The sequence below is a fragment of the Engraulis encrasicolus genome, chromosome 4, assembly GCF_034702125.1.
Source record: "Engraulis encrasicolus isolate BLACKSEA-1 chromosome 4, IST_EnEncr_1.0, whole genome shotgun sequence".
Lineage (NCBI taxonomy): Eukaryota > Metazoa > Chordata > Actinopteri > Clupeiformes > Engraulidae > Engraulis > Engraulis encrasicolus.
The window spans coordinates 1807031-1820000 of NC_085860.1; the positions used below are offsets into that span (position 1 = coordinate 1807031).

General features: G+C 43.3%; 2 protein-coding genes across 2 annotated transcripts in view; both read right to left on the reverse strand.

The window, feature by feature from the left end:
* Positions 1-5122, reverse strand: part of ano2a (anoctamin 2a) — a 56791-nt gene extending 51669 nt beyond the window's left edge. The window contains exons 1-2 of the mRNA XM_063196321.1: positions 5092-5122; positions 3973-4106 (exon numbers count right to left, since the gene is read on the reverse strand). Coding sequence (XP_063052391.1) covers positions 3973-4106; positions 5092-5122 — 165 coding nt within the window. The remainder of the gene's footprint in view (positions 1-3972; positions 4107-5091) is intronic.
* Positions 5123-6426: 1304 nt separating this feature from the next.
* Positions 6427-12970, reverse strand: part of vwf (von Willebrand factor) — a 69250-nt gene continuing 62706 nt past the window's right edge. Inside the window, exons 57-58 of the mRNA XM_063196473.1 lie at positions 8140-8237; positions 6427-6732 (exon numbers count right to left, since the gene is read on the reverse strand). Of these exons, the coding sequence (XP_063052543.1) occupies positions 6538-6732; positions 8140-8237 (293 nt within the window). The 3' untranslated portion in view covers positions 6427-6537. The remainder of the gene's footprint in view (positions 6733-8139; positions 8238-12970) is intronic.

Genomic DNA, 12970 nt, shown 5'->3' on the forward strand with positions numbered 1-12970 from the left:
CCACTTGCTCTTCAGAATAGCCCTATAGCCTGCACCGTTTAGGCTACATCGCTCTACTCTGTCTTTGTGTGTGTGTGTGTGTGTGGCATTTCGAGAAATATGGGATGTCAAAATAAGGTCCCAGGCCAAAAATGGTTGCCAACAACTGGGCTATTCATTACAGTTTTGGCTATTCAGTCTTGTTTTATTTTATGTAAGGACTCTGCAATGTTTCTCTCTCTCTCTCTTATTTTACTGATTCTGCAGACCATTTTTTCGTTAAAGGTAGATATGTATAATGATTGTGGCCAGACAAGGCATTCTCAAATATCCATTCTAGTAGTAGCAATTAGTAGCAAGTAGTAGCAATTCTCAATCTGGATATTTTCATGAATACTTGCTATGTAATAAACTAATAAAAGTAAACTAAGTGTTGCTGTTAAAGATGTCTTCATCATGTCTGACACCTTTTAGTGGTGAGAGCAGTGTAAACAGTCGAAGCTAGTAGCTACAGATCAGATTACTGTAGCAAGGTCACAGGGCAGCGTGGAGAAAAGCCAAAAGTAACCGTGGTGTATAAACCTCCAATATACAAGTTTATCAGTAAAAAACACTATCGCTATATACAAGTATAGGCTATGCACGTTAAAAACACGGCTGCTTAATACATGTGCACAAGTTACATGTAAAACAACTCACACTCATAATTAACAAGGGGCTGGGTGAACCAGGCATTATTAAGCATGGCGCAGACACAAGCTGTGACACAACCCCACTGAGTTAGGATCCAAAGCTGCAACAGACAGACAGACAGGAACAGAAACAAATTAAGAGGAAAAGAGAGAAAAAAGGGTTGCACACCCAGGTGAAAAACCCATATACTTAAAGTGTACTTTTTTTGACCGTACTTAGTACAAAGTGTACTATTTTCGGCGATTTAAAGTGCGCTTCATTACACTATTAGTGCGCTGAAGCACTACTAAAGCAGTACTTCAGCACACTTGCAGCACACTGAGGATGCTAAATTGGCACCGCTTTTGGACAACTTTAAGTGCACTACAAGCATACTTTTGAAAGTATGCTCCAAACACGCTTTTCATGCATTCGTATGGCATTAATAGTGTGCTTGAGTACACTTCTATAACATTTTATTGTTACTAGAAGTTCAATAAAAGTATATTAACTTCATGCTTCTTTGAACAACATTGGAACATTTTAAGTATGTAAAAAGTATATCATATTAAGTATTGTAAATATATAACAGGCATGCTTGAAGTATATTTACAGTACACTCCCAAGTACATGAAATAATATAAATGTAATACTACAATCCATGCTGGTTCTCAGAGCTTGTACATTACACACAGCCACATGTCACAGTAGTGATACAGTATGCATGCCTAGCATGACTGACATTTACAATCATTGCATTGTTACAGAGATTTTAGATACACATTTCACTTTATTTCAATCTTGTTCCAGCTTCCTGCAGTTGATCACTTTAACTGATCACTCACGGTGACCCTCTATTCTTTGTTTGAACAAATAGTTCCAACTTAACTCCCACAATGATAACATGGGAAGTGTGAGCCTATATATACCAGAACATATACGTGACCATTATAATGAAGGTGGGAACATGGTCATTTTTTGTGTACCACTTTAAAATGTTAAAACTCCTACAATAAACACAGAATATAACAATGAGTAATATTTTCATGCAAACCAAAAATATTCCTTCAGGATAAATGGCTTTCTGTTTGAGAAATGTAGCTCCAAGAAGTGCATTGCATGATGGGACATGTATGATGGTGCATGATGGGTAAATGCACTTTGTGTAAGCACACTTTGAAGATATTTGGGTGAAGTACAATCATGGTGCACTTAGAAAAAGTGTACTTGCAATATGTTAAAGCGATTTACTTTAAAGCGCACTATAGAAAATCACACTTCGAAGACATTTGGGTGAAGTGTAATCATATTGTACTTTAAAAAAGTACAATTGCAATATGTTATTAAAAAATACACTTTTAGTAAGTTCACTTTTAGAACACTATTAGTATATTCCTCTAAATACACTTTAGCCAAACATATTTGAAGTCCACTTGAAGTATGGTTCGCTAAGTGTACTTTCTTTGAGAGCAACTTAATTACATCTCATTTTAAGTACACTTTAAATAAGCATATTGTAAACATACTTTTTCTTAGCACAAAAAGCACGAGTGCACTTTTAACATGCTAAGTACACTTCAGTCATGCTTTTATTGTACTAAATTGAACCACTTTTTCACCTGGGCAGCTAGGCAAGCCTCATTTCGGTGTAGCAGGGCTAAGCAACCTATCCATAACATGTAGAATGGTCACACACACTGTTCACTGACTCTTGTGAATGTGGCAAAAACAAGCTTTCATTTTGAAAGAAAAAAGTTGTTCAAATCCAAAAGATATAGAATAGAATAGAATAGAATAGAATAGAATAGAATAGAATAGAATAGAATAGAATAGAATAGAATATAGTCCAGAACTCTGCTGCCAGGATCCTCACAGCACACTAGACCCTGGCAGCACATCACCCCCACACGCAGCTTCACTGGCTCCCCATCAAGTCACGCATTACCTACAAAGACCTCCTCCTGACTTTCAAGTCCCTCCGTGGTCTGGCACCCCACTACCTTACAGACCTCCTTCACTCCTATGACCGCTCAAGATCCCTGTGGTCCTCTTCCAAAGGACCAGCTGGTCATCCCTCGTACCAGGCTCAAGGCCACCAATGACAGTCTTCATTTTGAGCAATCAGAAATAATAGTAAATATGGTTTTAGGGTGTTTTCACAACTGGTCCCTTTCAACTCAGACCTGTGACTCAGCATTTTTTTGAGCATATGTGAACACTCCAAAGTGTACCCAAACCCCTCGGAAGTGAACCGTACTGAGACGTTTATTGATGTGGTCTGAGTATGGTTCACTTTTGAGTCCTGACAAGTTATACTTGTGACTAGGTTTAATCACTAGGTAGATCTCTACAGGACTTGGTGTGATCAAAACGAGCATTGACACGCCTTAAAAGCCTAACAGGACCAGAAAAAAAGGAGTTGGTTCTTTTCGTAATACACTCACAATATGAACAAAATCTGAACATACGGTAGTCCTTTTGCTGTTGGTTAACTTTTCGCTCCACTTCAAGAGGACTGAGCTTGGTTCACTTAAATAGGACTAGGTGTGGAAATACCCTTAAACTCACTATTTGCAGTTCTGTAGAACCACTTCAATACGTTCTTCCACATCATGGTGATATCGTTCAATTCCATCAGTGGATTTATTATTTTATTTTTAGTCTACTGAAATGATGATGTCTGTCCTTAGGACAGCAGGTTTTACAGGGTGTGGGTTTATAGCAAGTTTATAGCAATGAAAAATAATAAAATGACACTTAAATTTGTCAAACAACTGTACATTTGTGTAACAGACCCCTTAGTCATTACCTGGATTTATTTATAGATTTTGTTCATGAAAATATATTTTTATAACTTTCCTAAAATTTCGACCACACGTTTTTGCCAACCTTTCAAGAATCAGTGTGTTACATTTCAACTTTGAGGGCAACCTAACTTATCAATGATGGAAAATGTATTTCCCTTTCACAATTCAATATGCATGTGCTAGTTTGATGAATTAGAGGTTAGTTGCATACATTTCACCAAAAGTGACTTCCTCTCCTTCAGTCACACTAAACTTTCTTTATTCCTTTCCTTCCAAAGCCAAACTCAAAGCCATGTCTCCTGCTCTATAACCCCGTTGAATCATCCTATTGATTCACATGACAACTTCGCCTTTGCCCAGTGTAAACAACGCACAGGAACAGCAGCCTTTTCTTTAAATGGTTGCCATGGCGTGTTTGCTCAGCTATAAAGGTGTGATTGTGTGTGGTGTAACCAATGGTTTGTGGATGATGTTATACTATAGGAACGGAGCTGGGTCGGGTAAACAAACTCACCAAGGTTGGCTGTTCCTCGCCCTCTCCGCTGGGGTCGCGTGTGCACTTTGCGGTATCAAGGCTGAGCTGGGACAGATCGCGAGCCACGCTCTGAAGTTTGTCTCGCAATTGCTCAGGACCGCCGTTCCACGTCTCTGTCATTTCACAAAAAAGTAGTGAAACTGATTTAAAATCAATATTTAGATGTCAAATACACATGCCTATTGTGTCTGTTACGCCTAGAAGTTTAGTTCACGCACAACTCTCCCCAAATATAATCCAATTTAAACGGCAGTAGGAACGTCGCTCTGTCGCATACACAAGTAAACAGACAAGGATAGATGACTCTCACAGGCGCTAAGCGTCTTTGCTCTCGCGCAGGTGTTAGCGTATGGCTCAAGAACATTCAGAAACGGGAGGACATGAAATAAGCGTTTAATTCCACGTGTTGTGTCCCTGGGCTGCTATGCACACACAGGACACCTCACAGTTGGACTGTTTTCTCACATTGTTCACATTGTGGTAGATCGGTGACTTTGGGGCTTTGGTGCGCGCATTTCAGCACCAGGGACAGCGACAGCAGGCGCCTGAAATAGGCCGGCTTAGCGCGCGCTAATTATATCAAGCTGCCAGCGTCCCTCAACCCGTAACCGCCGCCGCCCCCCCAAGCGCAGCTGAAAACAGCCCCTGCACCCAAATTCCAGACATTTCACACCAAATAAACGTAAGAGAAAACGCTTCGTTCGCTCCATGAAATTGACAAACCAGCCATGCGGTTATGGTACGATAGAGTCTACGCCAAGTTATTTTGTATTGAATGTAAACACTATTACAAATCAGGGTCGACTGTGCGAACCTATGGATTTACGGTGCATTAATGGTGCGGTTGCTTCAAATTAGTAACTACGGTGCGAATTAGGGAATGGCAAGCGCTGATATTATATGATCTAATTAAACAAGCGCGTGCGCAACAGTTGTCTGCACGCAATAAACAAATGCGCTACAGCACTTAGTGGGCGCAAGGCAAGATGTTTCCTTACAGTTATTTTTTAGAAAATGTATTGAAGACAACTCAATCAAACAGCTAATAATAAATTATGTTTTTTTATGTTTCTGTTTTTAAAATAATCAAGCACTCACCGGTCTCAGAAGGCGACTTGTCTAGGGACATGTTTCCTTTCACGGTGCTGAAGGCGCGATCCCGGGCTGAGGACGCGCGCGAGAGATGGTGGACAATCCGCTCGTGGCCTCATGCGGGCTTATCTCGAGCGGCTACTGCTGTCGTTAATTCCATGGACTTTTAAAAGGGAAAAACCGGTGCCACTTAGACAGTCAGGGATCCCCCGTGCAGTCCCACACACACACACACTCACACCGCCATCATACTGCAGCTAATAGTTGGGTAATTGGTTTAACAGCAATGCGTAATCATCATTTGTTGTTTGCTAGACTGTTTCATGTCTCAAGACATGTGAGTGAAAACTTTTGATTATGAACAACAGGGTTACCATCAGAGAGGAATATGCTTCATCTTGTGACTTGAAGAAAGTTGTGAAGCTGTGCATCTTATTGCAGAGACAATAGCAGGCTCCTTTAAACATTTAAATGATTTAATGCAGACTGACCACATGCAGAGTCAGAGCCAGGGGTTAAATGGGGACTTATCCCTGACAGTGGCACATTAGCTCATGTTGCATTATGTCATTTGAAAGTTAGGGTGTGCACATCCATAATAGCAGCAATCCAAGGGCCAGGCAATTGTAGTAAAAAAAGTGTGAGAAAGTGGGTATGAGCTCCGAAAATACTTCATTGTTTAACAAAGGGCAACCTTTGGATACACTAGTGGGATCTTCCTCAGATCAGACTCTGAGCCCCAACACCACAACCCCAGCCAGCGCCCCCACCCAAAAAAACTGGCTCAGCCAATCGAGGAAAGCTGTGATACACCCAGGACGTAAACAAAACCATAGCCACACATGTATACTTTCAGACCATAGATCATTATGATATGTGATACATTTTTTATTGCTTATTCCACAATGACAAGTACATTCATATGTGTTGACAGCAGTGTTTTAATGACAAAATATATTTTAATGCCCAGTGCAGTATGTGTATGCATTGTGATGAGTTTGTGACTAATAGTGTAGTTGAATAACTGTAGATCAAAGTATATGTCTGTGTTTTTTCTATAACTGTGGCACACTTACAGGTACACACAAACCCTCTTCATACAATCATGAAAGACAGACACCCAATTGCTCACACCCAATTGCTCAAGGACTTACACACACCATATACTTTCTTTCTCTCTCTCTCTCTCTCTCTCTCTCTCTCTCTCTCTCTCTCTCTCTCTCTCTCTCTCTCTCTCTCTCTCTCTCTCTCTCTCTCTCTCTCTCTCTCTCTCTCTCACACACACACACACACACACACACACACACACACACACACACACACACACACACACACACACACACACACACACACACACACACACACACACACACACACACACTATCTTTTACAGTCAGTCTTTAATTCTCATTCTCTCTTTCTCACACAGCACACACACATTCACACTCAGATTCAGACGACATGTTCACATGCGCGCGCGGTGCATTCGCAGCCGGTGACGGAGAGCAGGTCGGTGTGTGTGAGGGTCCCGTTGGGGCAGCGGAGGGCCACGCTGAGGGGCTCACTTCCTGTGGCCGAGCAACACACACACTCCGCCTCCACCGCATGCTTCTCCAGGGAGTACACTGACTTGCTGCGGCACTTGCCCTGTGTGTGTGTGTGTGTGTGTGTGTGTGTGTGTGTGTGTGTGTGTGTGTGTGTGTGTGTGTGTGTGTGTGTGTGTGTGTGTGTGTGTGTGTGTGTGTGAGTGTGTGTGTGTGTGTGTGTGTGTGTGTGAGTGTGTGTGACAGATGGGGAGAAAGAGGGAAAAAAACATTAATATAAATAAATATTTTCAATTGAATTCTGTCAGGGGTTAAGTTGTGGTGCACTGCACTAATGCACCCGCACCATATGTAGGCAGTTGACCATGGGGACAGGTTCAAGTCCAGCCAGGGTCATCATATCTGCAACCCTATCTCTTTCCCCCTCATTTCCTGTCCCACCCATCTCTGTGCAGTCATACTAAAGGCTCAAAAGCCCAAAAATGTGCTTAAAAAGGATTGAATTATCTCAGTCAAACTCTGTGCACGTGTGTGTGTGTGTGTGTGTGTGTGTGTGTGTGTGTGTGTGTGTGTGTGTGTGTGTGTGTGTGTGTGTGTGTGTGTGTGTGTGTGTGTGTGTGTGTGTGTGTGTGTGTGTGTGTGTGTGCATGTGCTTGCATGCGTGTGTGCGTGTACGTGCATGTGTGTTTATATGTATAAGCTGCATGAACTGAATGATCTGTGCTTCTGTTTTTGAAGCGTTATTAACTTAAATCTTTTTTGAGATGGATGATTGGGTTTTGCAGTGTACATTCACTGTTGAGCCATACTCACACTCATCTGCCACATAAAGTTCAAAGGTCAGCTCTTTTGTACAGTGCCAAGCTATTTTCAGCTCTGTTCAAAGTCAGCATAATCATCCATCACCACAGTGTAGCAGGGGTGACCATGGGTTGCCTGTATCCTTTACGTTTTTATCATGTCCTTACTTTTACAACCAAGGTTAATGGGAAAGAGGAATGACTTTGCTGAAATACTAGAAATATTGATAACATCTAAAACTCTATAACAACTCTGCATGATCATCCATCATTATAGCAGAGGTAACCAGAAGCTGTTGTCTTTACCATCAAAGGTATTATCATGTCCTTGCTTCTGCATTGTGAAGGTCTATGGGACAGAGGAATAACTTTGCTGAACCAACAAAAAATTCAAAAACATTTTGGGCATTTTCTTTGACAACTGAAAGAGGTAAAATACAGTGTGCCTGGGTAATGATTCAGGAATGACAGCACTTGATTGACCTCTTTAAGCTTCCCACCTGTTACGTTCTGTTGTTAACCGGTCGCTGCCAGCGAGGTATGTACTGTTACGTATGTGAGTCAAGTCAGGTGAGCAAATACTTTTGGTAATGTGTGGATACGTAGTGCTAGGTGTGTGTGTGTGTGTGTGTGTGTGTGTGTGTGTGTGTGTGTGTGTGTGTACGTGCGTGCGTGCGTTTGTGCGTGTGTATAAGTACATTATGTCTTACCTCACAATAACGAAGTTCCACTTTCTCGTCGGACTGGCAGTCATCCACTCTGATATAGTTCAGTACTCCAACTGCTTTTCTACATTCTGGCTCTGTGCCTACATGATACAACAGACAAGCACATCGTTTAGGATCATTAAAGCAACACTAAGTATGGTTCATCTCTGTCCCTCTACAAGTTTGACAAGAAAATGTCACCAATTGGAACTATTAAGATATTGACGCCTAAGGCACCTGCAAAAAAGGGTGCCGAATGCCTGAGCCCTTTTTAAGAAAAGCTGCCCTCAGCCTATAAAAACCTAAACATCTCAGCTTCTGAAGCACATAAAAAATATGCACTAAGTCGCATTTAAACGCTAAGACCCTCATCTTTCATTAGAATGTGTTCATTCATCTCAAACAAACAGATTTTTAATAAAGTTGTCTCAAATCTCATGATCAGCTCATCAGCTCCAGGCGCCAGGGCCAATGCTGCGCAAAGCAACATCAGGCATCAATGGGCTAAGATATGTATTGCCAGTTGAGCTGAGCGCTACCTGGTGCCTTTGCTTAAGCAGGACACATCTGGCCACTGTGGAGCAAAGGAAAGCCAATGCAGATGCTTCACATGCTTTGCATGTAGTAAAGTGAAAGTGGCTGAGCATCAGACTAACAAAGAGATAGCCTATGCCTCCAAACTTACTTACAACAGATACAGTGTGGATTCAGATGCAGACACTGATTCAGAAATGCCATTCAACCAGATTCAGTTGAACCACTGAAATGATTTTGGAAGCATAGTGTTGAAAAAATAAACACTACTTTGTGTTGATAGGAATGCCCACTGCCATGACCAATGGTAATGGTCAGCGCCACAGAGCGGAAAATAGGCAATTAGGCATCACTGAATACATTGTCATACTCTGTAGCCCCTTAATGCGTGCCGTACCTCCAGTGGCACGCTGTAATAGACATTGAAATGTAACTACCATAGCACTACAATACTATGACACAACACAGGCCCTTCAGTAATGCACCACAACCTGGTCATTACCATACTGGTAACAACAAATGTATAAAGCTGCATCTTAAGGGGTTAAGTAATACTGATGTGTTACCCACCAGCATAATGACATAAAATGCACGTGTTTGGACCATATGATCTATATTTGTGTGTTTGTTGTGTGGATGTGTGTGCTTGTCTGTATTGTTCAGTGCAGTGTTTGTGGGGAGAGGGATGTTGACGTAAAGTAAATGACGTGCTGAGGCGTACTCACAGTAGGTGATCCATAGCCCGTAGCCAAGTTTCACCAACAAAGTCCAGTTTCTTCGGACTACGGTAGTGTGACTGTCTGCTCCATTCAATCACGGAGCGTATACTGTAACAGTATAACTGCTAACTGAGCCCGAGCACAGAAAATTAAGTGCAGTTGCCAGCGGAGGGCAGCAAGGGGGCGTGGGCAGGAAAGGACAGGCGTGCTAGGCCATTTAGCCTAGTGTGAGTACGCCCAAAATTAAAGTGTGTAGAGGTATGTTTTGTGTGAATGTGTTAGTTGAGTGACAATGGGTGACGATCTGTGAGTGAATGCATGTGACTTATCGAAAGAAAATGAGATAGGTGAGAGTGTGAAAATGGCATATGAGTGTGTAAGAGAGTGAGTGTTTAGGTGAGGAAGAGAAAGAGAGAGTGGGTCAGGGCAATTCACATGAAATGGGATTTTTTAAAAATTGTAATTGTTGAGTGCAATTTTGTGTGCGCGTGTGAGTGTAGTACAGTATGTGTTTGTGTGAGTGTTTCCGTGATTGTTTCCGTGTGTGTGTGTGTGTGTGTGTGTGTGTGTGTGTGTGTGTGTGTGTGCTAAGTAAATACACTGTATGTTCAATTGTAGTCCTATACATAGTCCACTTCAGCTGACCACATTTCAGTGTCCTCACAGCTCAGGGATGGAAAATGTCTCTCTACATCGCCCACCTCTCTCAACCCTCTCTGCCCTCCCCTGCTGGACGGCTGGAGAGAGGCTGTGCTGTGGCTTCTTTCTGGATGACGGGCTGAGAGGGAGTGCCGTGCCCTTCTCCTGCGACCCTGACAGAGGGGTCGAGGGATGCGGGGCAGCACTATCCCAACGGTGCCTGTTGCTGATCTGACTGCCCTTTGGTGGCTGTAGGTGGAGTGAGTGCTAGCCAACCAGCGTGTGAGGCTACCGGAGGTATGGATGCTCCCAACAGTCCCCCTGAAGAAGTCACTGAGCACTCTGGTGTCCACGGTGACTTGCCTTAGCCACCAAGGCATGGAGGAAGGCCGTCTTCTGCCTGCTGCCGTGACCATGCTTGAGTGAGTGGAGTATGTCATCCAGTACAGGTTGTCATTGTCACTGTCCATCCCCAAGCCCAGGAGTCTGAAGAGGCTGACCCTCCTCCCCATCACTGCTGTTGCCTGTGTAGGGATTGAGGAACGCCACTCAGTGTCCTCCATCATCAACCCACTTCCATGACCAGCATGGAGCAGCAGTATGCTGCCTTGATGCCACACAGCCAGGGCTCGGATCTCTTGTCTGTAAGCAGACTGTCCATGTCGATCAAATGATATGACTACCACAATAGCAATGTCATCCGCAAGCTTAAAGACAATGACAGAGCTGTGGGTTGCCATGCCAGCATGGGTAAAAAATAGGGGGCTGAGCTCCCACCTCTGGGTGACACCAGTGCTGGGCATCAATGCAGACAAAGTGACGGGTGGCATGTCTGCCTGCTGTACAGCTGTCAGGAAGTTGAATATTTGGTTGCACAGGAAGGAAGCAATGTTCAGGTCAGGAAGTTGCTGTGAGAAGTACTCTAGATCTGTTCTGTTAAGAGCTGTGCTGAAATCAAGGCACAGCATCTGCACATCTGTGCTATCGAGCGGTTGGAATGGGAGGTAAGGGGGCAGTGGGAGTACCATTGCATTGCTGAAGGACCTGTCTGTAAACTGCAATGTATCCTGTGTGGAGGGCAAAGAAGGTAACATCTGTAGTGAGACTGTCTGTTCAAAGACTGTTACTGTGGCAGGTGACAGAGGTGGTGATGATTGGTCTTTGTCATTTTGACAACGGAGCGCCAGCTCCTTTCGGACAGGAATGACTAGCACAGTTAGATTGGTAGGCGATAGACAGATAGATGAATGCTGAACTACGTCTATTGAAACCTCAGATCGTTCATGAACACATGGATTATGAACATGGCTTGTGGTGATGTTATCCTGTCTCCAAGATTCATATGCCTGCACGCTTTGGGGGGATGAACACACTTTGGCCTGAGATATTTGCGATGGAAAGCCATGGTGTGTCACAACAAACTCTGTACTTGTGTCTTGCTTAAATTGAACATTGAAGGATTTCTCCCCCTCTTGAGGACGAGAGTATATGCTCTCTGCCATGTTATGGCTCCTTCTCTGCATATCTGTCCAGGTCTTTTGGATCCCACTCCACCTACGACTGGTTCTAGAGTCAGGGGGACAACACTCCTCTGCCATTTTGTTTTGTTTCCACTTGGCCTTTTTCAAGAAGGTTTTCCTTCTGCATTGTGCTTTTACATATTTGTGCATGTCTCCTGAGTGGAAGAACAATGCTGGTCTTGTGGTGGTGAGCGCTGACTCTGACTGAGTCTCTCCATCAGCTAAAAGTTGCTGATGGGTTTGAGTTGCCATGGTGACTCTTGAAACAACATTGTCAAATTGAAGACTAGATTCATGATCGCCTTGATGATGCGTCTGAGTCTCTGTGCTGACTTTTGATACAACGTTGTCAATTTGATGATCGCCTTCTATCAGCTGCTCATGGGTTTGAGTCTCCACATTGACTCTTGATACAACATTGTCAATTTGACGCCTGGTTTCATGATCACCTTCTATCAGCTGCTGACGGGTTTGGGTCTCCGTGCTGACTTTTAGCACAACATTGTCAATCAGACGTCTAGACACATAGTCGCCTGTCTGCTGACTGAATTCTCTGGTGGTGTTTGCCATAGCTGAACCTGCAGTGGATAGTGTCAAGTCTGAGTCATTAGCAAACAGCTGCTGATGTGTTTGAGTCTCCACATTGACTCTTGATACAATATTGTCAATTTGAAGTCTAGGTGCATGATCACCTTCTATCCACAGCTGATGGGTTTGAGTCTCCCCAGTGGCTCTTGATACAAAACCCTCAATCATCTGTCTGGATGTGTAATTCTCTACATGCTGGGAGAACTCTCTAGTGGTATTTGCCATAGCTGGTGCTGTGCTGGTGGGAACTGAGTCTGTTTGAGCCTCTACATCAGCCAACGTTTGCTGATATGTTTGAGTCGACACAGTGGCTCTTGATACAACATTGTCAATTTGATGTCTGGGTTCATGATTGCTTTCTATCACCTGCTGATGGGTTTGAGTCTCCACAGTGGCTTTTGAAACAATATTGTCAAATTGCTGTCTCGATGTGTAGTTGCCTACATGTTGAATGTTCTCTTTGGTGGTGCTTGTGATAGCTGGTCCTACGGTGGAGGTAACTGAGTCAATGTAAGCCTCACCATTAGCCAACAGCTGTTGATGTGTTTGAGTCCCTATGTTGACTCTTACAACATTGTCAATTTGAAGTCTAGATGCATAATCGCCGGCCAAATGCTTCTGATGTGTTTGAGTGTCTGAACTGACACTTGACACAAAATTCTCAATTTGCTGCCTGGGTGCATCATATCCTTCATGCAGAGTGAAATCTCTGGTGGCGCGTGCAGTTGTCCTGAACATGCCACAGTTTGTGGAGTGACAGCAGTGGCAGTGATGATGATGTAGTACTGTGGCATTTGACTGAAAACCTTCCTGTGATTGGACAGACCAGTGTTG